Source organism: Aedes aegypti, chromosome 3, assembly GCF_002204515.2.
Source record: "Aedes aegypti strain LVP_AGWG chromosome 3, AaegL5.0 Primary Assembly, whole genome shotgun sequence".
Lineage (NCBI taxonomy): Eukaryota > Metazoa > Arthropoda > Insecta > Diptera > Culicidae > Aedes > Aedes aegypti.
The window spans coordinates 45,438,566-45,465,743 of NC_035109.1; the positions used below are offsets into that span (position 1 = coordinate 45,438,566).

The window sequence follows — 27,178 nt, forward strand, 5'->3', positions numbered from 1 at the left end:
TATAAAAATCATATATACCCTCAGAGAACACTGTGATACTCAATTAAATAAAACATATTTGATAATGCCTCAATTTGTTTTGATATATCTTGAAAGTTTCTCGTTATCCTTCTTAATACTAATTTTGTTTACGCATTCTCTCGAAAAAAAAAAACAATCTTGAAAATACCAAAATATTCTTATAGTTCTCTGATCCTCAATTATTTAAGCAAAATTCTAGGAATTCATGATATTCCTTTGAAATTTGAAATTCGTTCAGATGTTCTTTCAGAATTCCAAAGTATTCAAAAATAATTTAGAAATACTCTCACAGATCTCTGTGTTGCTCAATTAGTTTAACGTTTGTCCACAAATTTTCTCATAAATTCAAAATATTTTCCAAAAATTATTTGAAGCCTAAGAGATCTTAGTTATCCTCAATTGATTCAGAAATTTTCAAGAAATTCCAGGGGAATTCAACATTCTCAATTTATTCAGACATTGTTTCAAAATTCCAAACTATATACCAACAATTCAGAAGTAATTTTGTTGCTCTCTGTAAGCCTCAAATAAATCAGATACATTCTAAATTTTTTGGTTATCTTTTATCACTTTAAATTTTATTCAGATATTCTCTTTGAATTCCAAAGTATTCATCAGCAACTAAGAAATATTCCCAAAGATCTCTGTGATCCTAATTTGTTCAGATATATCGTAGGATTTTCTCGTTATCCTTCAGCATTCAAATCATTTTCATATATTCTCTCAGAATTCGGAAATATTCACAAACAATTCAATTACAATCTTGCGAACTCAAAGGTTATCTTGAAGAACTCTGTATTCCTCAATGATTTCAGAAACGAATTAGGAATCTCGTTATTCGTTTATTTTTCAAATTTGTCCAGACATTTTCCAACAATTAGTTCTCTGTGATATTTGAGGATCAGAATTTGAGATTCAGAAATATTCTAAGAATTTCTGGTTATCCTTCAACACTCAGACATTCTCTCAGAATTCCAAAGTATTCAATAAAATTTTTTTTTATAGATCTCTGCTAAACTAATTAGATTTTTTTAAGAAAATCTCATTATCCTTCCAAATTTATCCCGATGTTTTCTCAGATTCTTAAAATATTTAAAAACAATCTAAGAATTCCCTAAAATCTACGATTAGTTCAGAAATATTCTAGGAATTTCGCGATATCAACTGCATTCCCAATTTGTCCAAAATTTCTTCCAGAGTTCTTATTTCTGGAACTCTGGAAGAAATTTTGGACAAATTGGGAATGCAAACAAAGAGTACTTTGTGATCCTCAATAAGTCCAGAAATATACTGGAAATTTTTCGGTATCAGCAACATTCCATAAGTGCCCAGACATTTTTTGCAGAATTTTAAATTATTTACTAGCAATTCAGAAAATAACTTGTAGATTCCTAGGTTGTTTCTCAACTTACTTGATAGTACAGAAATTGAATTTGCAAGATTATTTTTAAGATCAACAATTTACTTTGAAAATCCTGGGAGAATGTTTCAACGAATTAGGAATTTTCAAGGGTAACTGTATAATAACTGTAGGAGAATCTCGGAACTGTTTGTAATACTTTGAATTTCCCAAAGAATGCCCAGGCAAATCGGGATTGTTGATGATAACGAGGGGCCCAGATAGCCGTAGCGTTAAACGCGCAGCTATTCAGCAAGACCAAGCTGAGGATCGTGGTTTCGAATCCCACCGGTCGAGGATCTTTTCAGGTTGGAATTTTTCTCGACTTCCATGGCATATAGTATCATCGTACCTGCCACACGATACACAAATGCAAAAATTGTTAATTGGCACAGAAAACTCTCAGCTAATAACTGTGAAAGTGCTCATAAGAACACTAAACTAAGAAGCAGGCATTGTCCCGTAACGCCAGAAATAAGAAGAATATGATGATAACGAGAAATTGCTTCTTGATGATCACATAGAACAATAAAATTAATTTTGCATTATCCACATTTTTTCAATATCTGTTGAATAGTTTAGAATTTTGAGATAATGTTTAAACAAATTGAGAATGTAGAAGGATAACGATCAATTCATAGAATATTTCTGAACCATTTGAGGAACACCGAGATCCCTGGGAGTATTTCTGAGTTGAAAATACATTGAAATTATGAAAGAATGAGTTAACATAGACCTCAAAGATCTTTTATTCTTCTTCTTGGCATTAACGTCCCCACTGGGACAGAGCCGGCTCCTCTGCTTAGTGTTCTAAGAGCACTTCCACAGTTATTAACTGAGAGCTTTCTCTGACAAAGTTGCCATTTTCGCATTCGTATATCGTGTGGTAGGTACGATGATACTCTATGCCCAGGGAAGTCAATGAAATTTCAATGCTCCATTTGGTAATATTGGAAGATGTTACAAAAATCCGGAATATTTCTTAGCTAATTAAGAATCACATGGAACTCTGAAATCTTGGTTAATACTTTGGAATTCAGACAAATATATAATGTTAGATTCTCAGGTTATTTCAGAAAAAAAATATAAAAACAGAGAATTCCAGGGATATTTTTGAATATTTAAGATTATTGTTTAAATATTGATGAATACTTTGGATTTCTGAGAGAATGTCCGAACTTATTTGGAATGTTGATCATAACGAGACATTCTAAGAATATTTCCGAACTAATTAAGGATTGCAGAAATTTTCAACGATATTTCTGAAATGTGTTTACAAACTTAGGAAATCTGAGAGAATATCCGAACAAAATGAGAATGCTGAGAGGAAATTTTTTATGAACATTTTTGTTCCTCTTCTTCTTCTTCTTGTCATTAACGTCCCCATTGGGACAGAACCGGCTACTCAGCATAGTGTTCTAAGAGCACTTTCACAGTTATTAACTGAGAGCTTTCTTTACCTAAGTTTCCATTTTCGCATTCGTACATCGTTTGACAGGTACGATGATACTCATTGCCCAGGGAATTCAAGGAAATTTCCATTACGAAAAGACCGACCGGAAATCATACCAAGACACCTTCAGCATGGCTTTGCTTTGAAGCCGCGGACGTTAACCACTCGTCTAAGGAAGGCCCCTTTTGAGGATTATAGAGAACCCTGAGAGTATATTTGAATTGTAGTTGAACACTTTGGTTTTACTTGAAAATGTCTAGACAAATTTAGAATATTGATGATAACGAGAAATTCCTCGAATATATTCAAACTAATTACGTTACACAGTGATCTCTAGGTGTATATCTAAATTGTTAATGAATAATTATTATGAAATTCTGAAATAATGTCTGGGCGCTTAGGCAATGTTGAGAATAACGAAAGCTTTGTGGTATATCACAAAGAACCCTTGGTTTATATCTGAATTGTTGTTCAATATTTTGGAACTCTGGAAGAAAAACAAATAAGGAATACTGATGATAACAAGCAATTCCTAGAACAAATCTGAACTTACCAAGGATTTCAGAGAATTCCTGGATTATTTTTAAATTGTTGTTGAATACTTTGAGAATCACAGAAATAAATTGTAATAAATAAGTTCTCTGTAATCTTTCATGTGTTTAGAAACAACTTAAGAATCATGTTATCCGTATGTATTCCAAATTTGTCCATACATTCTCCAAGTATTCCAATATATTCACCAATATTTCAGAAGTAATCTTATAGTTCTGTGTAGTCTTCCAATTATTTAGAAATATGCTGGAAATTTCTGGTCATCCTTCAACACTTCAAATTATTCAGACATTCTCCCAGAATTCTGAAGTAATCAACAACGATTCAGAAATATTCTCATAGATTTCTGCTCAATCAGCTCGGATTTCTTGGGAAATTCTGATTATCCTTCAATATACCAATTTTTTTTCAGTCGTTCTCTCTGATTCTCAAAGTATCCAACAACAATTTAATAATAATTTTAAAATTCTCAAAAATCTTCGATCAGTTTAGAAATTTTCTAATAATTTCTCGTTATCATCTGCATTTCCAGTTTGTCCAAAAAATGCCTAAGTTATTAAACAACAATTCAATAATAACCAAAGTGTTCTTTGTGATCGTCAATAAGTTCAGAAATATACCAGAAATTTTTAATCACCATTAAAGATCCATAAGTGCCCAGACATTCTTGCAGACATACCAACAATTCAGAAATTCTCTCAGAGAGTTATGTGATACTAAATAAGCCAAGAAGTGTTCTAGGTATTTCTAAAAATGCTTATATATTCCAAATTTATTCAGACATTCTCCCAGGATTCCAAATTATTCATCAACAATTCAGAAATACTTAAATTTATTTATGTGATCATCAAAGTATTCAACAAAAATTTAAAAATAATTCAGCATTATCTGAAATCCTCTATAAATTTACAAATAGTCTAGGATCATCAACATTTTCAAATTGTCCAAAATTTCATTCAGAATTCCTAAGGAATTGACCAGCAATTCAGAAACAGTCCAAGAGTTCTTTGTAATCTTGAATCTTCAGAAAGATAATAGAAATTTCTCGTCATCATCAGCATTTCCCATGTTCCCAGACATGTTTTCAGAATTTTAATGTATTCAACAACGATTCCAAAATTCGCTTAGAGGTTTCTGTGGTCCTCAATTAGTTCTGATATATTCTAAGTATTTCTGGTAATCCCTTAAGGTCCCCAAATTTATTCAGATATTCTCTAAGGACTCTCAAAGCATTCATCAACAACTCCGAAAAACTCTATGAGGTTTTTCTGCGTTTAAATTAATTAAAAAAATATTTTAGGATATTTTCGTTATACTTCAATCCTCCTAATGTTTTCAGATATCCTCTCAGAATTCCAAGGTATTCATCAACAATTGAAAAATCATCTTGCAAATTCAAAAATAATCTTAGCAATCTTTGTTATTTTCAATGAGTTCAGAATCCACATGAGAATCCCTCGTTATCTTTCCGTATAACTTTTTTTTCCAGACGTCAGATACTCAAAGTATCCAACAACACATTAATAATAATACAGAAATTCTCTGAATTCCTTGGTGAGTTCAGATAAGTTCTAGGAATTGCTTGTTATCATCAGCATTTGTTTTTCTTCCAGGATTCCAAAATATTGAGCAACAATTCTAAAATAATCCAAGAGTTCTTTGTGATGCTTAATACATTCATAAATATACTACAAAGTTTTTGTTATTCTCAACATTCCCTCAGTTCCCAGACATTATTTCAGAATTTCATAATAATTATTCATTAACAATTTAGATATACTCTTAGAGATCACTGTGTAACGTAATTAGTTTGAATATATTCTACGAATTTCTCGTTATCATCAATATTCTAAATTTGTCTAGACATTTTCGCATAAAACCAAAGTGTTCAACTACAATTCAAATATACTCTCAGGGTTCTCTAAAATCCTCAATAGGAACAAAAATGTTCAAAACAATTTCCTCTCAACATTCCCATTTTGTACGCATATTCTCTCAGATTGCTAAAGTTTGTAAACACAATTCAGAAATATGCTTGAACATTTCTGCAATCCTTGATTGGTTAAGAAATATTCTTAGAATATCTCGTTATGTACAACTTTCCAAATAATTTCAGACATTCTCTCAGAATTCCAAAGTATTTATCAACATTTGAACAATTATCTTAAATATTCGAAAATATCCCTGGAATTCTTTGTTTTTATATTTTGTTCTGAAATAACCTAAGAATCTAACATTTTAAATTTGTCTGAATTTCAAACCAACAATTCATAAATACTCAAAGATCTATGTGGTTCTCAATTAGCTTAAACATATTCTGGATTTTTTTTAATATCTTTCAACTTTACCAAATAGCGCAGACATTCTCCCATAATTTTAAGGTATTTACCAACATTTCAGAATTACGCATACTTAATAATTTCAGAAATATTCTATGAATTTCTGGTTATGTTTCGACATTCTCATTTTTTCAGACGTTCTCTCAATCCTCCAAAGTATTTACGAACAATCCAAAATCAATATTGCATGTTTATACATAATTTTAAAGTTTCATGTAATCCTCAACTAGCTTAGAAATATCCTAGGAATCTCTTGAATCCGCGATCATTCAAAATTTGTACAGGCATTCTTCATGAATTCCAAAATATTCACTTAAAATTCAGAAATAATCTTTGCATTTTCTGTGATTTTCATTTAGTTCATAAATAATCTAGGTAATTCATGTTATTTTTCAACATTTACGATTAGTCCAGAGCGAGAGTTACAAATTATTAGTCAACAATTTAGAAAAAAAAATATTCAAAAATATTTTGAGAAGTTCTCGTTATTCTTATCAGAGTATTTACCATCTTTTCATAAAAGATCTTAGAGGTCTATGTTAACCTTCAGGTTACCCTTCAACATTTCCAATTTGTCCAGACATTCTCTCATAATTTCAATGTATTTTCCAACAATTCAGAAATACTCTCAGGGATCTTGGTGATCTTCAAATGGTTCAGAAATATTCGTTATCCTTCAACATTCTCAATTAAAACATTATCTCAAATCTCCAAATTATTCAACAGCAATTGAAAAAATGTGGATAATGCAAAAATAATTTTATTGTTATCTGAGATCGTCAAGAAGCAATTTTTCGTTATCATCAACAATCTTTGGGAATTTCAAAGTATTACAAACAATTCAGAAATTCTCCTATAGATGTCTATGGTGCTCAATAAGTTGAGCAATATTCCAGGTATTTCTGGTTATCTTTGAAAATTCCTAATTCGTTGAAACATTCTCCCAGGATTTCCAAAGTAAATTGTTGATCTTAAAAATAATCTTGCAAATTCAATTTCTGTACTCCTAAATTAGTTGAGAAACAACCTAGGAATCTCTTGTTAATCGTTAACATTCCAAAAATGTCCAGACATTCTCTCAGAATACCAAAATATTCAACAACAATTCTGAAATAATTTACCTATTGTCTGTGATTCCCAATTAGTTGACAAATTTTCAAGAATTTTCTCGTTGCTATCAACACTTCCAAATGGCTCAGAAACAACAATTCAATTTAGAGAATATTTTCGTGATCTATGATCGATTTAAATATATTCCAGGAATTTGACTACATCCATTTTTTTTTGAGACTTTCTCTAAGAATACCAGGTATTCAACAACAATTCAAACATATTTTTATAATTCTTGGCGATCCTCAGGATTTCTTGTCATTATCCGCATTCCCAATTTGTGCAGAAATTATCATAGAATCCAAAAGTATTAACCAACGATTCAGACATATTCGAAGAGTTTAATGTGCTCTTCATTTGGTTACGAACTAATCTATCAATTTCTGGTTATTCTTTAACATTCCCAATTCATTCTGAAATACTCTCAGTATTCCAGAGTATTCATCAACAAATATGAAACATTAAAAAAAAAATCAAAAATGATTTAAAAGTTCTCTGTAATCCTCAATTAGTTCAGAAATAACCTAAGAATCCCTCGTTATGCGTCATCATTTCAAATTAGTCCAGACATTTTTTCAGAATTCAAAACTATTCACCAATGAATCCAAAAACCAATTTACACACCGCGTGTGTGTAAATGAAATTGATCAATATGGGTTGTGAGAAGCGTAGGGCAAATATGATCTGAACATCGATGTTACTGAATCGATTCAAATTCAACATGTCGAATCGATTGACCGATGTTTGATTCTAAAATACGACCAAATGCAATTACGCACGATTTCTTAATTCTTTCCATTGAATAACGATTGGAATAAAAAAATGTATATGAAACATTTACAGGCTAATTCTAAACTAAGTTTATGATTTATCAAGCCATTAAAAAATACTTATCAATTTCTTCCTCTTGAATCGAAATAAAAAATCCCCCAACATCGATAAAAATATGGATTTTCGGAACATATATTCAAAATCACCAAAATTTTAAAAACTTCAAAATAATCATATAGTCAGGCGTTGCAGAATTCGCTCTCATTTGAGAGTGAAGCACGATCAAAGCAAGCAAAGAAAAACATCCCATCTGTTGCGGTCCACGATCGTCATTGTATCGCAAGGTGTAACAAGTCTGATAAATGGAAGCAGCGAGCGAGAGCCCCAACGAGAGAGCGATGATAAAATCCATTTTTCTCGCTTGTTTACCGTTGGGGATAGGTGTTTTTCTTTACTGGCACGATAAACAATCCACGAACTTCCAATAACAACAGCGTCCCCCATGCTTGGAGCATGTTTAGAGGGGTTTTATCATGCACTAGTATCCCCCCAATCTGATCAAACTTGTAGCAGTATACGATAAACAGTCTCTCATAATGTGCAGCATGTTATGATTGTTACAGAGAGCGATACGTGAGCGATTATCTCAATTTTCTCAGGATTCAATCCCTGCATATAGTGTTATGTGAAGTTCAAAGCTTTCCTTTTCTTATTATCCTCCAACATTCAAATATGTCCACAAATTCTCTCAGATTTTCTTAGCAGTTGCCAATATTTCAGAAATACTCAACGAAATCTGCTTTGAAAAATCAGAACAAATTGAGGTTAAGAAATATCACATTTTTCCAAAATGTCCAGTCAATCTCCCAGAATAGCAAAGCATTCACCAACAATGCAAAAATAATCTGGGAGTTGTCTTTGATTCTCAATTAATTCATTTTATGCTTCAACAATCTGATACTGATTGAGAATGAATGGTCTTCCCCGCTATGTGGTTTCTTTCGATGGCAAAACGAAGTTTTTTGTGGAGGTGCTGAAAATCGAACCCATGATCACTAAAATTCTACGCGATAGATAAAAAAAAATGTTGCTCACATTTGGTTGCCCACAAATTGTTTTTGTTTATTTTATCAAACGTTTTCCAATACTTCTTACAATTTATTTGATACTATTGAAATGGAAAACTAGCCTATATGATTTCAAAGCCATGTAGATCTATCGATTTCGATCCACAAAATATGGTTCATACCTATGCTATATAGTTCGTAGGAGATAACATTTCTCAAAAACTCATATCTATGACTATAGAGAAATTGACTGAAAATTATAATATTTTGCCCCACTGTGACAGGCTACCAAGGTCGTTCAGCCTAAAGTATGTTATTTCAGTTCCTTGAGTAATTGTTTTGTTAATGTCCACCCGATTATGGCGTTCTTATATTTTCCGTTATTTGAATTACACGTAATTACAATACTCCCCATAGCGGTACTTGGATGAGCTCACTACTACCAAGAAAATTTGAATTTGAAAGCTGGCTATGTTAATCCCAACGGAAAAGCCTCCAGTTTCGCCTTAAAGAACTCAGACGAGAAGCTCTACAAAAATACCACAAATATTGCATGTTTTATAAAGCATTTATAGCATGATGTAATCTTACCACTCTTTTATTACCACGATTTATATAACTCGCAAGGCAATTGCTGTGGAGCGTTCATAAAACACGAAACATTGTTAGAAAAAGGAGACTTAGGATATATGACGATCCATACAAATATTATGGAAATGTGTTACTAAAGGCGTGATATAGGAAAATTGAAATTGTAAAATTACACGTGATGTAAATAATTGAAATTTACTTGTTCAGATTGTAATACAAATCACACCACATGCTATTCATGGCTACTACGATTGTAATGCACGTATTAACATAACACAGGGCTGTTATTATTTAATAGGAATTGCGTTCCGTACATCTTCAAACGTGTTAAAAGTGGTCTACACTGTAAAAGCAAAGTACCCTTTAAAGGGTAAAAAAGTACCCTTTTTGAGAGAAACTAGTTTAACTCATAAAAAGAGTAAAGGGCCTTTACTCTTTAAAGAGTAAAGGGCTTGTACGTCAGATCAACGAGTGAATTTTACCCATTATCCAAAACATTTGTTCTGAGAAACAGAGTAAAATTTACTCTTTTTCAATATATGAAATTTCTGTTTGATTTTAATATTTTTTCTCGTTTATAAAAATATCTACTAAAACACTTGATTATATACATAATTTTTATTGAATAAACTATTTGCAATTAATTATTGTTCAGGTGCGGGAGCATAATGAATTGGTTTACGTTGATGTTACTAGCCTAGCAAACTGACATCTTCTATTGGCGATTTTGACATGCATACGGGATGTATATGGAAGCAAAAGTATCCTGTAATCAAATGATTGTTTCATATTTATCAGAACACTAGAGGGAAAGAAATTATACATACTATTGATGTATCCAAATTTAGAAAACAGTTATTCCATCGTGTTACTGCAAGTATGTCTCTGCTCCATAAAGAACTATTATGAATTGCAAGATTTTTTTCACCCATTAAAGAGTAAGTCCGTGGAATATATAAAAGGGTATAAAATACTCTGTATCTGAAAAAATAAAGTACCCATCATTTTGACGTTTCCATATATCAGCAAATAATGGGTATTTTTTCCACATTAAAGGGTAATGCCGAGTTTACAGTGTATTGCAAGTCTTCGCAAAATAAATTGTACCTTACTTGAAAGGGCTTGTTTGAAGCTTTCGAATGAACTTATCCTCATCGTAGACATTCGCGGGCTTCTAAAGTCTTAGGATATTTTTTTGCAAATTCAAATGTTTTTGATCATGAATGAACCGAAAACCGGTCCATTTGAACCTCGATTGCCACCGAGGTTCAAATTTTGGTACAAATCATCGGTTTCTGCAAAACGGACAGACAGAAAACGGTAAAATCCACGCTTATCAATTTCTACTTATCGTGTCTTGTTGTATGATATAGAAAATCACAGACAAAAAGACGTCACACTCTCATCATTGTCCATCGACCACCTGTTTAACGGTCGATTCAAAAATATCGTAGGTGGCTAATCCGCCACCTGCAGCGCTCGCGTCGTTTTTGTTCGTGTTTGACGTTTACACACTACCGCCATCTGTTGGTCTGTTTGCCAAACACACCGATTTTAGCATTGGGCGTATATGCATTCGTGACTATGATTTTGATCGAGATTTGTTCTAAGTGTTACGTCTGTTTGTCTGTGGTATAATCCTTAGTTTTTTCATTAAGTTACCGCTAAATGTTACTTAAAATATTGATCTTAGTTGATCTACTTAAATAAAAGAATTATTCAAGCCTCAAGGGTCTTGTGATTTGTGCCAAGAAATTTATCCGCGTGGATTTCATCATTTTCTATCAAAGCAGATATTGTGCCATACACAGATAAAAATGTGTTGTTAATTTCAGTTTATTTTCATGCACACATTTGGAGCATCAAAATAAACTGAAAGGGCTTATTCACAAATTTCATAACGCTTTAAGGGGTGGGTGGGTGTCCTCATGATGTTACGGCTCAACCAAATTTGTTAGATTTTCATACATAAAGCGTTACAAGGGGGTGGGTGGGTATCAAAAATGGCCATTTTTAGCGTTATAAAATAAATGAATGAGCCCTAAATGTCAACGACAAATCGCTTATTTTTCAATCAAATGCACTTTAAATTTACACGATCATGTAACATTCAAGCATCTTTGGTTGACAACTAAACGAAATGCCGTAAAAATAGATGAATTTGGTTTATTTTTACTCTATTCCTCTGTTTACACTACATTGGAATTTAAATATTTTTATCTGTGTGTGAACCGAAGTACACATGTACCGGGTTCGGCATGGTTCACTGGTACTGAGACGCAGCACGTTTGCGATTCAACACAAGTAGCAAGGTTCAAACTAAATTTTAACTTCGGTTCTGTTCATGGGAAGACTGTTCAATGATGAAAATACTGTGTGTCCTGACTGCGAAGTCAAAAAAAAAAAAAAAATTTCAGTTCTAGGCAAGGAAGTTGTATTTAATATTGTTTTTTTTTATTATATCGTTTAACATATTCGAGAATAAACGGTTTCATAAGCAGAACGATTTTAAAAGTGAGTTTAGCAGTTAACACTTAAGCTTAACCAACATTTTCAACATTAAAGGTTTGTTCGTAGGCTTAGGCTAAAATTTCCAACAGTATTGTTTAAACCTTTACAAACTGTGCATATTTCATGCAAAACTGACCCTTATAAGAGCGGTTCCACGCCAAATCGGTAAACGATGAAACTCGACTACCTTGGATTCAAATGGAATTTTGCACATAGTTTCGATATAATAGAATAAGTTTTTTCCACTGGTGGAGAGACCATTTAAAATCAAGAGTAACTTCTGATAAGGGCATAAGTATTTTTAGCATCACCATTAAAAAAAATGTACCTCGGAAACCGTTTGTTATAGAGAAAAAGTGTCTGAGGAGGGATGGTAGACAATCAAATAGGCTTTGTAAAAAAATATACACTGAAAAAAAAATACTTTTATTTTCATGAAAAAATCGAAATTAAACCTTAAAACGCAAATTGCAAAAAATAGGTATCTTTGATTTTTTTCAATTTTTTTTCTGTAAAATTTCAATGTAAACCCAGATGATTTAAGCACAGTTTCAACATGGTGAAATCTAAAATAAAAAAGTTTTTCTAAGAGCAACTTTTGGTGCATTTCTGAAAATTCAATTTGTGGCCGTAGATAAGACGTTTTGATGCTGTAATATGATTTTTCACCTTAAAACAATTCAAAATGCTAATAACAATGATCTTCCTAAAACCAGTCGTTTTCAAGATATTTAGGATTCAATTATATTGATATCATAAAACTTAAGAAAATACGCCCGTTTCATAAGTTACTCCAGATGCTCCACCAACAATGTTACGTTTATCTCTTTCCACATTAATATCCTATGTTTTAAGGGCAGTTTCAACATGGTGCAGTTTAAAATAAAAAAGTTAAGGGCAACTTTTGGTGTATTTCTGAAACTTCAATTTCTGGTTATAGAAAAGGCGTTTTGATGCTGCAATATGATTCTTTATCCAAAAACAATTCAAAATTCTAATATCAATATTATAATATTATTATTATCAGCCTAATTTGTTGCTGGAATAATATCATATTGTCAAATTTTGTAACAGTCAATTCTCAATATCTCGATATTCTTAATCTCCGAGGTTCTGAATCATAGTAAAAGTTGGTTCTCATGACTGTCTCGATGATCTCTTCAACGGCATTCGTATCGGTTTCGTGTTCTAAATTTCGATATATCTTTATTTCGATAGTCCAATCGAAAGCTAGTTGTGTATAGTGGAATGTATTTGAATGGAAAATCAATTTCAAAACAAATTAAAATTGAGACGTGTCGATAATTGTAAGAAACTTATAAAAATATTCACATCAAGTTTAAATTCCTAGGTAAAAGTTTCAATAAATCTTGAAGATTTTTGTTTGACAATTAATCCACAGTAATATCTGATTGTATTCAGTGTTCGCGTTTTCATAACATTACAATCATTTGAAACACACTAAATTTGACATATCAAATATATATACTTACCATTTTTCTGTTTCCTTTAAACAGTGGGAATGACCAAGCAGCATAATTTGGTGCACCAGCAGAAAACCACCAATACGGCCACATCCACGATTGGTAGTGGTGGCACCGGAACCGGAACTAATTCATCAATCGGCACCCAGAAACAGCAACACCAACAGAAGCACACCGTTCACTGGTTCCGCAAGGGTTTGCGCTTACACGACAATCCGGCATTGCGCGAAGGGCTCAAGGATGCCGTCTCGTTCCGATGTGTGTTCGTTATCGATCCCTGGTTCGCCGGAAGCTCCAACGTTGGCATCAACAAATGGAGGTAAGAGTTTGATTGAAAATCAATAAGGAGCGCTAATGCCATTGAGAAACGGAATCTTAGCGGAATTGATTTCGCTTGAATAGGGTCCTAAAGCCATGTCCCAATTTTAGTGCCAAACGCTTAAGTTTAGGCCAATAACACATGTTTACTCAATTTTCTAATGTTTTTCGTTGGTTTGAACCCAAAAAACATTTTTTTAGATTTTGTCACACCCCTTGGCTTAAACTCAAATTTTTTGGTGTATTTTGTTTTCCGTGTCCCTTCCGAAATGTCGGATAGGAACAACCCCAGTGTTAAAACTAAAACCCCTGTGGTGTTTTTGTCGACTAAGCGAACGTCAAACATGATCTTAAGTGTCAAGGTTCATTTATGGACCCAATTTTTAAGTTAAAGTTTAAACATGATATAGCCGTTATTTGAGCGAGAAAAATTGCTAAAGTAGTTGCAGTAAGATGCTCTTTCGTGTTATTGAATAAAAACAAGGTTTCTTTAAAAATTTTAGGACCCAATTTGGAATGGATCACGCGTTTCCTTTTTTTAGTCGGGAAGGGACCGAAGAATATGAAATGAGGTATGCATCCAGCACTTGAAATTAACCTGTGAATACCCAGGGTCCTATTTTGAAGTTCTTTAATGAGGATAGTGTTTAAGCGCAAATAACAAGAAAATAACACGAAATATATTTTTTTGTGTGAAGAATTTGTTCATACACCTGATATATTTTACTTTGTGGACAATATATTTCCGAATTCATTCACCAGATGGCGCTGGCTGCACCATGACAATTGTCTCTTTTAACACCTTTTTTAAAAGAAAACCACACAAATTTCTACACATGATGATCACTTCTCTAATGATTCAAAGCCTGTAGATTTAGAAGTTGTGAAAATATCAATTCTTATCTTTGAAATCGCTACTTTTCGGAATATGAGTCATGTTCGAAATTTTAGACAAAAAGGTATTGCACGTGACAATTTTGTCAACCTTATTTTCAATAATCAATAATGTTGTCTTTTTTTCTGATTAATTACAAAAACAAAGTAGGTCAAAATCCTAAAACTAGGTCGACAATTATTATATTTACTCGTTATCCTACCTATTTTGAAATCAATCTGATATAGGAAGTACTACATGTTGCCCAAAGCGCACATTATATCGCAATCAATGCCTTTACTTCTCCCATGTCAACATGTTACATCGTCATCGTCGTCGTTCGTTAGCTTCTCCTGCTCGTAAACGATGATTATTCATACTACAGAAATCACGTGTTGATCAATGTGATTGCCAACCGATGTAACAGGATGGCTCAAAAAGAACAGAGAGAAGTTTCCAATGGTATTCTTTTTTGAGGTTGCTTCTCTGGGGGTGGCATTTAGACTGTGCATAACAGTTAATCTTATCCGAGCACAGTGCATTGTCATCTGCCTTGGGCGTAGCTAGGATTTTAGGATTTCCGTAAGTAAGGAACGCAGGGGCTAGTTGTACGATTTGATTTTATTTTAATGAAACGAGTCGAAATCAAATTTCTTGGCTGGGTAATGGTACCAATTACCGGTTTGAACCATTATCGATTAGAAGTGCTAAATCGTTTAGCCAACTTTTGTATGTATCTTAGGATATAATGAATTATCTGGGAAAAACTTAAAATATCTCTAGGCATAGATTGCAATTTTACCAGGATCTCAATTGGGCCAAATTCGTCTATGTATGTAAATTTTTACAATGATTTGTTATTAACGTTTCCGAGGAATCCGACAGAAATTGTTCAATGATTCCTAAAACTACTGAGCCCAGAACTCCAGTATTGATAGCTTCATGAATTTATCTAGATATCGTTATATATCAAGAGATTCCATATTTAATTTCTACAGCTATTATACCTATTCATCTGGAATTATTGCAGGAGCTCTGAAGAAAAAAATCTTGGTTTAGTTTTGCATTATTTTGGAACTGCTGTTTTTTTTTTGTTTAATCTACCTCGATATTTTGGTTTAACATATCCCTAAGTCCATGTTATCTGGTGGGGGTGAGCGGTTGAGCTTGTTACATATTGGTGCATCCATATAAGCAAATAGCTTCCTTTCAACCGTATTTGTTTATCAATTTCAGATTCTTGCTGCAATGCCTGGAAGACCTGGATCGTAACCTGAGGAAATTGAACTCCCGACTGTTCGTCATTCGAGGTCAACCGGCAGATGCTTTGCCAAAGCTGTTCAAAGAGTGGGGTACCACGTGTCTCACCTTCGAGGAGGACCCGGAACCATTTGGAAAAGTTCGCGACCACAACATTTCCGAGATGTGCAAAGAGCTGGGCATAGAAGTCATCTCGGCCGTCTCGCACACGCTGTACAAGCTGGAGAGGTTAGTTCAAATTTGAGTGATATACAGTAACGGACAAAGCTTTAAGACCATTCAACTCATTTTTTATATTCGTTCAAATGCTATATTTCGAACATAATGCCATCGGGATTTTGCATCTATAATGTTATTTCAACTGTTCTAGGTTACTAATAACGCATTTTAAGAACATACAATTAATTAAAAACAAAATGCAGGAATATGTAAACATTTAGTGCTTAAAAGTGCGCGACAGAATCATAATGTTTTTTCAATAATTATATAGAATTCAACACCATCCAATGTTTTTATAGAATATCCTTTATCTTCGATTAGTATATTTAAGATTTCCAGGTAAACAGTTGGATAATAGCGTGAAAACTGTTCAATACCGTCAAATGGGGTAACTTGCAACAATTTTCAACTTCAACGCTATATGGATGAAAAATTTGAGGATTCATATGAGACAAAAGTCATCAGGTATCCTAATCGGCACGTGAAAAATAACATGCGGTATCAATTTGATCAGTATTTGGTTTCCTGGGATCAGAAGAGACGAAACATATACATTTTTAATGCTACCCCTGATGTGGGGTATTAAAAACTATTAAAAACGTAACCTAGGGGCCCAGATAGCCGTAGCGGTAAGCGCGTAGCTATTCAGCAAGACCAAGCTGAGGGTCGTGGGTTCGAATCCCACCGGTCGAGGATCTTTTCGGGCTGGAAATTTTATCGACTTCCCAGGGCATAGAGTATCTTCGTACCTGCCACACGATATACACATGCAAAAATGGTCATTGGCATAGTAAGCTCTCAGTTAATAACTGTGGAAGTGCTCATAAGAACACTAAGCTGAGAAGCAGGCTCTGTCCCAGTGAGGACGTAACGCCAGAAAGAAGAAGAAGCAAAAACGTAACCTATATCTATATCGTGTTATTATGATCATTGCATAATTTTCTACGGAAAAAGCATGACAATAACCATAAACAGGTTACTCTACTCTTAGAAAAATAATTATCAATGATTTAAACCAATTCTATTGAAAACTGCTTTGGCATTGCATAGGGTGTCCACATGGGGAAATTCTAGAATATCATTAGTCTTGACAGTTACACAGCGTAACAAAAATGACATTTTTGCGTGTCTCAAGAATAAAAAAATGTGTTCGAGTAGATTTGGGGTTGCTAAATCTGATGCTATTTTCAGAAATGTTCCAGCACGTCACAATTTTTGGCTACAGGTCGCTTAAGTTGTATAAAACATTGATTTTATTGATGTTTACATGAAATTTAAAGTATAATTTATCAATTTTTTTGTGATCTAATCCACTAAGCATGCTATTTTGCAACTTTCATTTTGGATTAAATTTGGTTGAAGTTGCGAGATTAAATTTAAATTAAACCGATTTTTTCTCAATGTTTGCTGTCTCCATACAAAATTCTTCGTTTCTCTTGTATGGGAAAATACAATACTTTTTAAAACCATAAAAAAAAACCTTTCCGCATCTAAAGTATTATAAACTTTGTCGATAAGTATTGTTATACACATAAAGTTTGAATTCTGTGGCAAATTAAGCAAATAATTTGCCTTACAAACTGGCAAACTAACATGCAAGTTGGCTAAAATAGTCAATTTTTGCATTTTCAACAGTAAATACCTCAAAAACTAGATGTGCTACGATATTTTTGAACGGCAATGACCCTTAATTGAGTGAATAGCGGTATTTTGGTGCTTGAGACAAAAACGTGTTCCGCAGTGTCATTGGTAAGTCATTGAAACGTTGTAATGCAACTTATCTTCTTTCTGGCGTTACGTCCCAACTGGGACAAAGCCTGTTTCTCAGATTAGTGTTCTTATGAAAACTTCCACAGTTATTAACTGAGAGATTTCTTTGCCGATTGACCGTTTTTGCATGTGTATATCGTGTGGCAGGTACGATGATACTCTATGCCCTGGGAATCGAGAAAATTTCCTTTACGAAAAGATCCTGGACCAGTGGGATTCGAACCCACGACCCTCAGCATGGTCATGCTGAATAGCTGCGCGTTTATCGCTACGGCTATCTGGGCCACCTAAAATGATATTTTAGGTTATTCTTCACATAACTTTCTTTTATATATATTTAAATCAAAACGACGTTCCACATATTAATATGTATGTCTTAAACTGTTCTCTGTTGGTATTTTGACATGATTTCATCATATTCCACGCAGAAAGTTCCCAATGGCAGATCTGCAAGTAAATTTTTCTACAAAGTTCAAAATTTTTCATTATTTTGATGAAGAAAATATAGTTTTTCTTTTTTTCTTTCTGTATTAACGAGATTTTTAACCCTGGGCTAGTTCATCACGGGATCATCGGCTTTACTTCCCTTCCGAAGTTGGATATGTTAAAACGCGTGTTTTCGCACCGCACCTCTCTATTTCTTAGAGTAAAGGAATTATCGGTCGAACTCATTTTAATAAGGCTTATTTGTTTGATAGTTAAAACCCATGAAAAGACGCTTAGGAACAAAAGTTTTTATCAATTTCCGATAGGGAATATGTGGTTCTTTCATGTTGTCTGCGCCATTTTGCGCCGAAGCCAGGTATAGGGGTTCAAACTACTCCTTGAGAAAAGAGTAGATCATAAATATCTTTGTTACTTCAACAGATAGCGTGATGAAATGTTCAACAAAACCACGGGCATTACGTCTCAAAAGAGACGCAGGCTGTTTTTCAGTTCCCAAAATTTTTGTTGAATTTTCATTTCATAATGTTCTATCTTTTGTTTTTGTACATTTCATCCATTTGTAATAGTTTTTTTACATTCCTGCGTCAAGTATTTGAAGGTATTTTAGTTATTCTAAACGATGAACTTAATTTTTGTTATTTATTAATTTTTATTCAGTCAGGTCATGTTTATTCAAACAAGTCAAACATTATAATTATAACATTAGGGTTGTTCAAAACGTCGGTTTTGCTCCACACCGCTCATTTGATTCTAGGCCAAATTCTGAGTGCCCTCCCGAAATTTGCGCTCATTCGGCTGAAAACTGAGACTGCACAAGCTGCTCAACGTTTGTATGGAAATTACTATTGGAAAAGCAAGCAATTCATTCAATATGTCATGTACTCTTGAGGGTTCAAACTTTGCTGATACTGTTAAATACATTCCTCAGCTACAACATTGCCAAAGATCGTATTCAAATCGGACGCTTCAGTAATAAATTATTAATTTTTGAATGAGTTGGACATCTTTGGCTGTAATAATTGAGCTCATTGGATGTACACTGGTCTCACAGTTATGAATCATTCAAGGCTCAGCTTAAATTTGAAAAATTATATAGAGCAAAATAAACAATATTTTTTGATGAAATCAATGCCAAATGGTAAAGTGGGGTACATACCTGCAGTTCCTGCACAATGTTATAATTAAATTTGTTGAAAACATTTGAAATTTTCACTTATTTGAACATTGTCTTAAACCACAATTTATGAATCGGCAAAAAAGTTGTCCACAAAAATGAATCAATGTGAACACGATTTATGAATCAGTTATTTACTTTCAATTATTTTGCAATTAAATGCTATATAGTTCATATGTTTATTAGAACACCGCCTCGGACAACGTTAATTATATCCGGGGTGAACCGGAACCAAGTATTTCAAGAATCTACATGACAATGCATGATTTTTGATGTTGCTACTGAGCAGGCTGAACTAGTGATCATTGAATTTGTGGATTTATATGCTTCTGGAGCATGTTTATTTGGAGGATGATGGCAGGTAGTGTAATTAGATAATCATTATATCTAGATTGCAGAACTCGTAAATAATTGACCTTTCGACTGCCTTTACTGCAGTGATGAAAATTCACACGTTCGATTTGTGTGTTTTAAACTATCGATCGATTCATGAACGTCCATATCGAATCGCTGTGATTTTCCTGCAAACTTTGTGTGTGTTACACATTAAATTCCTTTGTTTTTGTTCATGGATTGATTCATCAACTGATTACAGGGATTCCAAAATTTGTCCTCATAAGTTCCCGAAGCTTTCCCTTCAGATTTGTATGCGTCAACCTATGGACGCATAGATCATCACCCAACACGGATTCAGTGTGTTTTGCTTATGGTTAGCTTGTGTCATGATCATTATGTTCAAGTTGGTCAATTAATCGTTTTGCGCAATGAGTTTGTTATGTTGAAATCGATGAGCTTTGCTATCGATTTCCATGTTCAAAACTTCTAAATTGTTTATGATCAACCCATAGCGAACTAAACTGTGGTTGGACCTCGTGTCGAACAACAGTCATCATCATTCTTCCAAAGAGAAGAAGCAAATTTTGAAGCTGAATGTGTCAATCAGAGAGGATGCAAACCAGTTCTTGTCTTTTCCACTCGTTGCTTTTGGTCCTTCTGCAGAAGCGTTACTCCATTTTTATAGCGAAATTATGGAGAACCTATCAGGTGTAACTAAATAAATTGTTTACATTTTTTACACCAATTCTGTTTCTTTTTGTTTCTCACATATTTAGGATTTTTTTATTTATCCAAAAACTATTCGACATAATAATCTACATAAAAAATGTTCTCAATTTGTATAGCCATATAAGACTATAAATCCCCTAAATAACTTTTTTCATAAGAATTTGTTTTTTTTTCAAAAATAATGGAAATTTATTTGTATGTTCAAATCCCTTTTCCACAAAATAAAAAAAATCCGTAGTTTATGAACGGTCTCAAACCTCTTTTGCTCCCCCGTAATAAAATTTTACATTGGAAATTACTTGAAACTAAGAATCTTTTTTAAAAATACTAAGCACTAGTAGTTTGAACGCTGATTTATAAACTGTGACTGGTGTGTATATTTCCCACAATTTATTGATCAAGTATTTTACTCAAAAATCTTAGCTAAATCCGTATAAATACGCATTTATCTCTCATAGCTATGTTTATTGAATCTCTAAAAGTTGTCTAGGGCTTAATATTTCACAAAAATCTTTGAAACAAACTTTAAAACGTCGTTTCTATCTAAGCGTCAAACGCCACACGGCTTACAAAGTTGTCCAAAAATACAGTCCATACAGCAACAAAAATAATTTAGTAATATTGTTGGTTCAAACCGCAATCAAGAGCTTTTTTACTGAGATAAAAAGGCTTGAAATGGCTGAACGCTATGTGTTGCTTATCAGTAAAAATGATTCTGTGATGTTTTGTGATAAGTTTGATCATAATTTTGTCTTCTTAAATCAGCTGATTGATAAATTGTGGGTGATTCAACTGCGTGGGGTTACTGTATGTAGTGAAATATAGTAACCAATGTAGTGTGCAATCGTTCACGCCAGATGTAGCAATGTTGCCTGTTCAAAAGATAAATGATCACTGTTTTAGAATTTCCAATTAGATATAAATCAATAACTAATTACTTAGACGTCCGATTTGAATACGGTTTTCGGCTAAGTTGTAGAAAACAAACGTATCTAACAGTATCTGTGTAGCCCTGACACTTCCATCGATGATAATTGCGAGCCTTGATAACCTATGACTACTTAACACAAATTGAATCTCCAATAAACAATTTTTCACTTACCTCACGTTGTTTGAAAATTGATAATGTTTCAATTTCGCCTTTTTGAGGTTGACATTGAATTCATTCTACAACTTTTATGAAGCGCTTTGTGAATGCCCAAGCTGTCGAATTGGTTTTCTCGCATTCGGAGTGATTTTTTTTCGATTATTGCTTCATTTGCAGGTCAGTGCTCTGCGAAGGTCAAACTGTCGATTTCATTTTCGCACACTATGTTAGTGACTTTATATCCCAGCTTGTGCGCGTTGATGCCAAGATTATGATTGTTCAGTAGAGGATGGATTACCAGCTGGTGAGCTTGTTTCATGCCTGTGATAAGACATTTGTATCGTGGCAACATTACTTTTATGTATTTGTTAAACAAACTATGGATGATTCGTCACTATAAGTATTGACTAAGCGCTAATTCATATTTTATAAAAAGTCGAGATTCAAATCATTGAATAATACGACATTTAAAATGTCGACGCACTGATAGATTACTTCATAAACAGAGCTTACATAATCCCATCACATACTAAGGTGAATCCTGAGATTTATAGGTGATCTCGGTATCTAGTAACAATGGAAGTCACACTAACATTCCTTCCCTTCTTCAATGACCTAACGACGTGGCCGGCACCGTTATTAACGTTACTAAATTTAGAGCTCTAAAATGTACATTGAAGATGATATGCTACTCCCAAGCTTCATCTGGTGGTTCCATCTACATTTTAGATTATTCTGGTCAAACACGGAGAAGCAACTACGAATTGGACGGTCATCAATGCTTATGCTTATGTTAAATTAATTCCACAACTTTTTTATTTTCTTTCGAAAGCTATTGAACAAGACAACTTAGTACCGTCGTGCGGGGTGACATTAGGCCAATATTTTTACAGCAAACTAAAACCAGAATAATGAAAACATCGTGGCAAGCATCAAGAATACGTTATAATTAGCCACTGGATGGTCATGGATTAGATTTTTGATTCCCGTACTAGTCATGAGATGGCTCCATCCCATTACCCCGAACGCCATGACCCCGAACGCCACTACCCCGAACGCCACTACCCCGAATGAGCCATTACCCCGAATAGTATGAGATACAACCCACCCAAGTAACCACTGGCCCGGTCATTCGCCTTTTTGGGCTTATAGGGCTGGTATACAGCTAATATGGGGCATGTCAGCTCTCTAATAGCCCTATATTAACACAGAGGGCGAATTAAAGTGCTAGTTGGTTAAGGGCAGTATTTCGTATTGTGGGCAAAAATGTTGACCACACTGTTAAAAAAAAAATACTGACCATGGATGTATGCGTCTCTTATGTTAACCGGTAGAGTAAGGTGGGGCAAAAGTTCGACCTTAGTGGTATAATCAAAGTTTCCAGGAAAACAATAGCACTTAAAACAAAACAAATACCGTACCGTGAGCCTTCAACATATTGGCTATAATATTGCTGAACAAACTTGTGTCAATATATTTACCCATTTTTAGTTATAACAGTTTCAAAATTGATTGTCTTATTCGAACTTTTGCCCCACCGGTGGGGCAAGAGTTCGAATCTAGTGTGGGGCAAAAGTTCGCTGACTAAAACACAAAATATCGATCCTTTTATGACAGGCATACTTTACACCAGCCGTAAACTTAAGTTTGACGAAAAATACACACTAAATTTTCATCGAAAAATTGCCCAAAACCGGGTTAATTGTAATATACTCAAAAATAGCAGTTTTTCGCAAAACTAAATGGAAATGTTAAATTTTGGTGACAATTTTCACACGATCAGACAAATTCAACTAAATTTGAAGACAATATGTGGATTTTGGCCAATTTGCAAATTTTTCCGTGAGTTTATACATGGGTCGAACTTTTGCCCCGCTAATTCGAACTTTTGCCCCACTATGGGCCAAAAATTGTTTTCAAGCATTTATGCAAAAACTAATACACCTCAAAGCAACCTTATAATGGGCCTAGAAACGCCCTTACATAAAATATTGAAAAAGATTTTATCTTCAATTGGTTCAATGCAACGAAATTTTGACCAAAAATTACAATATTGACGTCGAAAAACAACAAATAGCCATAACTTTTCAAAATCTCAATCGATTTTTATGATATTTGGATTGAAAGTCTCTTACTTGAATAGCTTTCGAACCACCATGACATTTATAAGATTTGTTTTAAATTGAGCTAGAAATCTTAAAAAGAAACTCTTACCCCACTCGAACTTTTGCCCCACTTTACTCTAATTAGTAGTGCGTAAAATTCTTCGGATATATGATGAACATTTTGCCCTTCTTTTATATTCCAGCTATTCTTTCGAAATATTTTGCTGGCAACTATCTTCTTCTTTTTCTTTCTGGGACCTGTTTCTCAGCTCAATGGGCACTTTCACAGTTCTAGGGTTTATTCACAGATTTCATTACGCCAAAAAATGCCATTTTTGATACCCACTCTCACGTAACAATTTTTGTATGGAAATTCTACAAATTTTGTATGAGGTGTGAAATTTGTTTGCCTCCTACAGCGTTATGAAATTTGTTAATAGGCTTTTAATAAAACAAGCCTTCTATTGACTGAGAGCTTTCGTAGTCAATATTCTTAACATGTGTCTCTATGCCCAGAGATGTCAAGGAACATTTCAATGCAATAAGATCCGCCACCGGAGGATTTCGAACCCATGCCTTCAATATGGTCTTGCTGAACAGTTGCGTGCTCACCGGTATTTATACTTTTCGGTGGTGTTCATATTTCAATTTTTTTTTAACAAAAATTGTCCTCTTTTATGAATAAAGGTTGTCTGATAGCACCACATTGTTACAGTTATTATTCACGTCATAGCTGCAAGCATTCCACCAGCAATTTGCCCTTCTTTCTAAAATAGGCTGTTCTTCTAAGTTGAACGAGCTAGTCACTAATATTTTCATATAGAACGGCTTTTTTAGAGCAGGGTATCCTTAAAGCATTTATTGAATAAGTGAAGAAGGGTGTCACCCAGACTAAGTTTTAAAAAAAGAACTTATTCGATCTACTGCCTAAAACGAACTGAACCTTTATTCAATTATTAATTACGATCAAACCTCACTACCTATTGCAATGCTTATGCTGTTGCTGTGGAAGAACTGCTGATGCCGCGGGTCCAAAGGGCTGTGGCTTCGTTTAGTGGTCTCGTTCGGTGGTTGTTCACGTAAATGCTACCTATGTTGTCGGGTGATGAAATGCTGATGCTAGACTACTGTTTCCGTTCTACTAGCTGGGCTATCGTCGTCGGTGTGGTGGACGTCGTCATTGTTGTTGTTGTTGCCGGGAATGATGAAAATGATGATACACCAATAAAGCGATTGGTGTATGGATGATTGTTGAGGATCGGTAAGGGTTCGATCTTAACTACTCCCCCTTTTGGAGACGATTCGTCCCGAATTGTACTGGTCTCAGGTATAATCTCTGGTTTGCTTTTAGACTCCATGGATGCTCCAATATGAAGAGATATCTGTCTGCGTTTTCTCGAAATCCATGAAAGACCTGCAACGATACTTAGAAGAAGACATACGGTCGACATACTTAGAGATGTGTATGTCTGAATTTTGTGTTCCTTAGTTAATGCTTCAATCCGATGTCTATTATGGATGTGAATTTCTTCCATATTATTCTGGATTTCCAGGGTCTGTTCATTGATATGTAAACCATCTAATGGCATAACAAATGTCGGTTCTGATTTGTTTGCTTCGACATTTGAGAACTTGGTGCCATTTATTATGACAGAGCAATTGTGGAACTCTATCAAATACGTTCCAGATAAGTTTCGTTTTGAAAGACCACAATTCGATTCGATTTCTGTGTTATTGATGTTTTTAGCGACAAGGTAATTGTCCATGATCGCTTTGATCTCCGTTGATTGATAGCATTTTACGAAAGTACAGTTTCCTGATAGTCCTCTCAGTAGGTTTGAGTAGCATAGGTCGCCGGTTATGTCCTCTAGGCTGCTTAGATTGCACAGCCTTGTCCTTTCGATTCGCAGGCAATCCTTCTTGATGAAATATGTTCTGTTGTCGCTTTGCAAAGCAGCATTAGCAGGAAGTTTTAAAATTTTATCTACTACTGGAAGAGGTTCTAGGAAAAAATGTGTGTACATAGCTTTTTCTATTTTTGGAATTGACACAACAAATATTAGTTTTGAATGGTTATAAAATGCTGACAATTCTAAATATTCATAAATTTGATCTAAACTGTTCGTCCTAATGTTTTGTTCTTCTAATATATCTGAAACAAATCCTAACTCTTCAATTGAAAGTATTTGTTTGGGAATAATGTTAGTTCTTGCTAACTGAATTGATTCAAAAATGTCTTCTAAATGTGATTTAAGGTTGTCTAAGTTGTAATTGATTTTCAAAATTTCTCTAAATAATTTAAAGTTTTTGTTGGTTTCGTTTTCAAATCTAGCTGATATAATGTTTTTAGTTATTTCACTCTGTTGTTGATTTAAACGGTTGATAATGGAATTGATTCTATTTTGGAGTTGTAGATTAATTTTAAGCTGTTCGTTGTTTTCGTTAATAAGTCTTTTGTTCTTGATCTGCAGTTCAAAAATATTTTTCGAAATTTGTTCATAGTCGTTATGGTCCATATTTCCTGTAATTCTTTTTATTCCAGTTCCGAGAAAATTAAATAATCCTCTTTTATTTCTTTGCTTTGGCCGAAGATTATTGAATAAACTGTGAACGGTTCCATATTTCGATTCTAAGATTTCAAACATATCAGTAAAATTTGAGAATGTCCGTATTCCTTGGATATTAGCAAGCAATTTTCTAAAAATAGGTTCGTAATTATCCAGTTCCAGGATATGAAACAATCTGTGATTGCCTATTTTTATAAAACTGTTGCCAGTTTCTATGGTTAAAAGACCGGGGTTTTGTTTGAGATTAATGACGTGGATGGATTGTGGTTGGGATAGCTGAGTAAGGAATGTGGTTGTTATCAGGATATTCCAAATAAACGTCATCTAAAAAGAGAAAACAAATGAAAAAACACATTAGAGATTCTGTGGTGTTACTTTCGGATTCGTCGCAGTTTTTCTTTATGCAATTTTCGACTTAGGATATCTTTGTACGTGTGTTTCCGGTTAGATTTTACTCGCACTTGTTGGTAGCGGTCCTTAATTTTCGACTTCACTCCTTGGATGCGGTTGTATGCCAATTCGTTTTGTTTTAGTTTTGGCGGATCCTCTCGCTTCCTGTTGTGGTACAGATTCTGTGAGTTTTGTGTCTTGGTTAGTTGTACTTGAACTTCGTCGTACAACTTGTCACGAAGTTCAACAAGGCGTTCCATTTCTATCGGTCTCTCCTGTCCATTTTTGGCTGCATATAAAATTTCACGTGGTTTCATGTTGGTAGCTGTATGGATGCTGTTATTGTATAAAGAACATGCGATTAAAAATTTTTCTTTGTTTGACACTTCACCGTATTTGTGTTTATTAGCGTTAAAAATTTTCGGTTATTGTCGAATGAAATCTTTCGACTATTCCGTTTGTTTGACTGTGGTTCGAAGGAGTAAAATATTGTTGTATGTTGAGATCTGAGAGTAGTCCTCGAATTTCGATGGACTTAATTGCTGGTTCGTTATCCGAGACAATCAAGCTTGGAGTGCCGTACAGTGTTATGTATTTTATTATC

General features: G+C 34.0%; 1 protein-coding gene across 1 annotated transcript in view; it reads left to right on the forward strand.

The window, feature by feature from the left end:
* Positions 1-27,178, forward strand: part of LOC5575633 (cryptochrome-1) — a 104,136-nt gene that overhangs the window by 50,900 nt on the left and 26,058 nt on the right. Inside the window, exons 3-4 of the mRNA XM_001655728.2 lie at positions 13,332-13,617; positions 15,727-15,978. Coding sequence (XP_001655778.2) covers positions 13,332-13,617; positions 15,727-15,978 — 538 coding nt within the window. The remainder of the gene's footprint in view (positions 1-13,331; positions 13,618-15,726; positions 15,979-27,178) is intronic.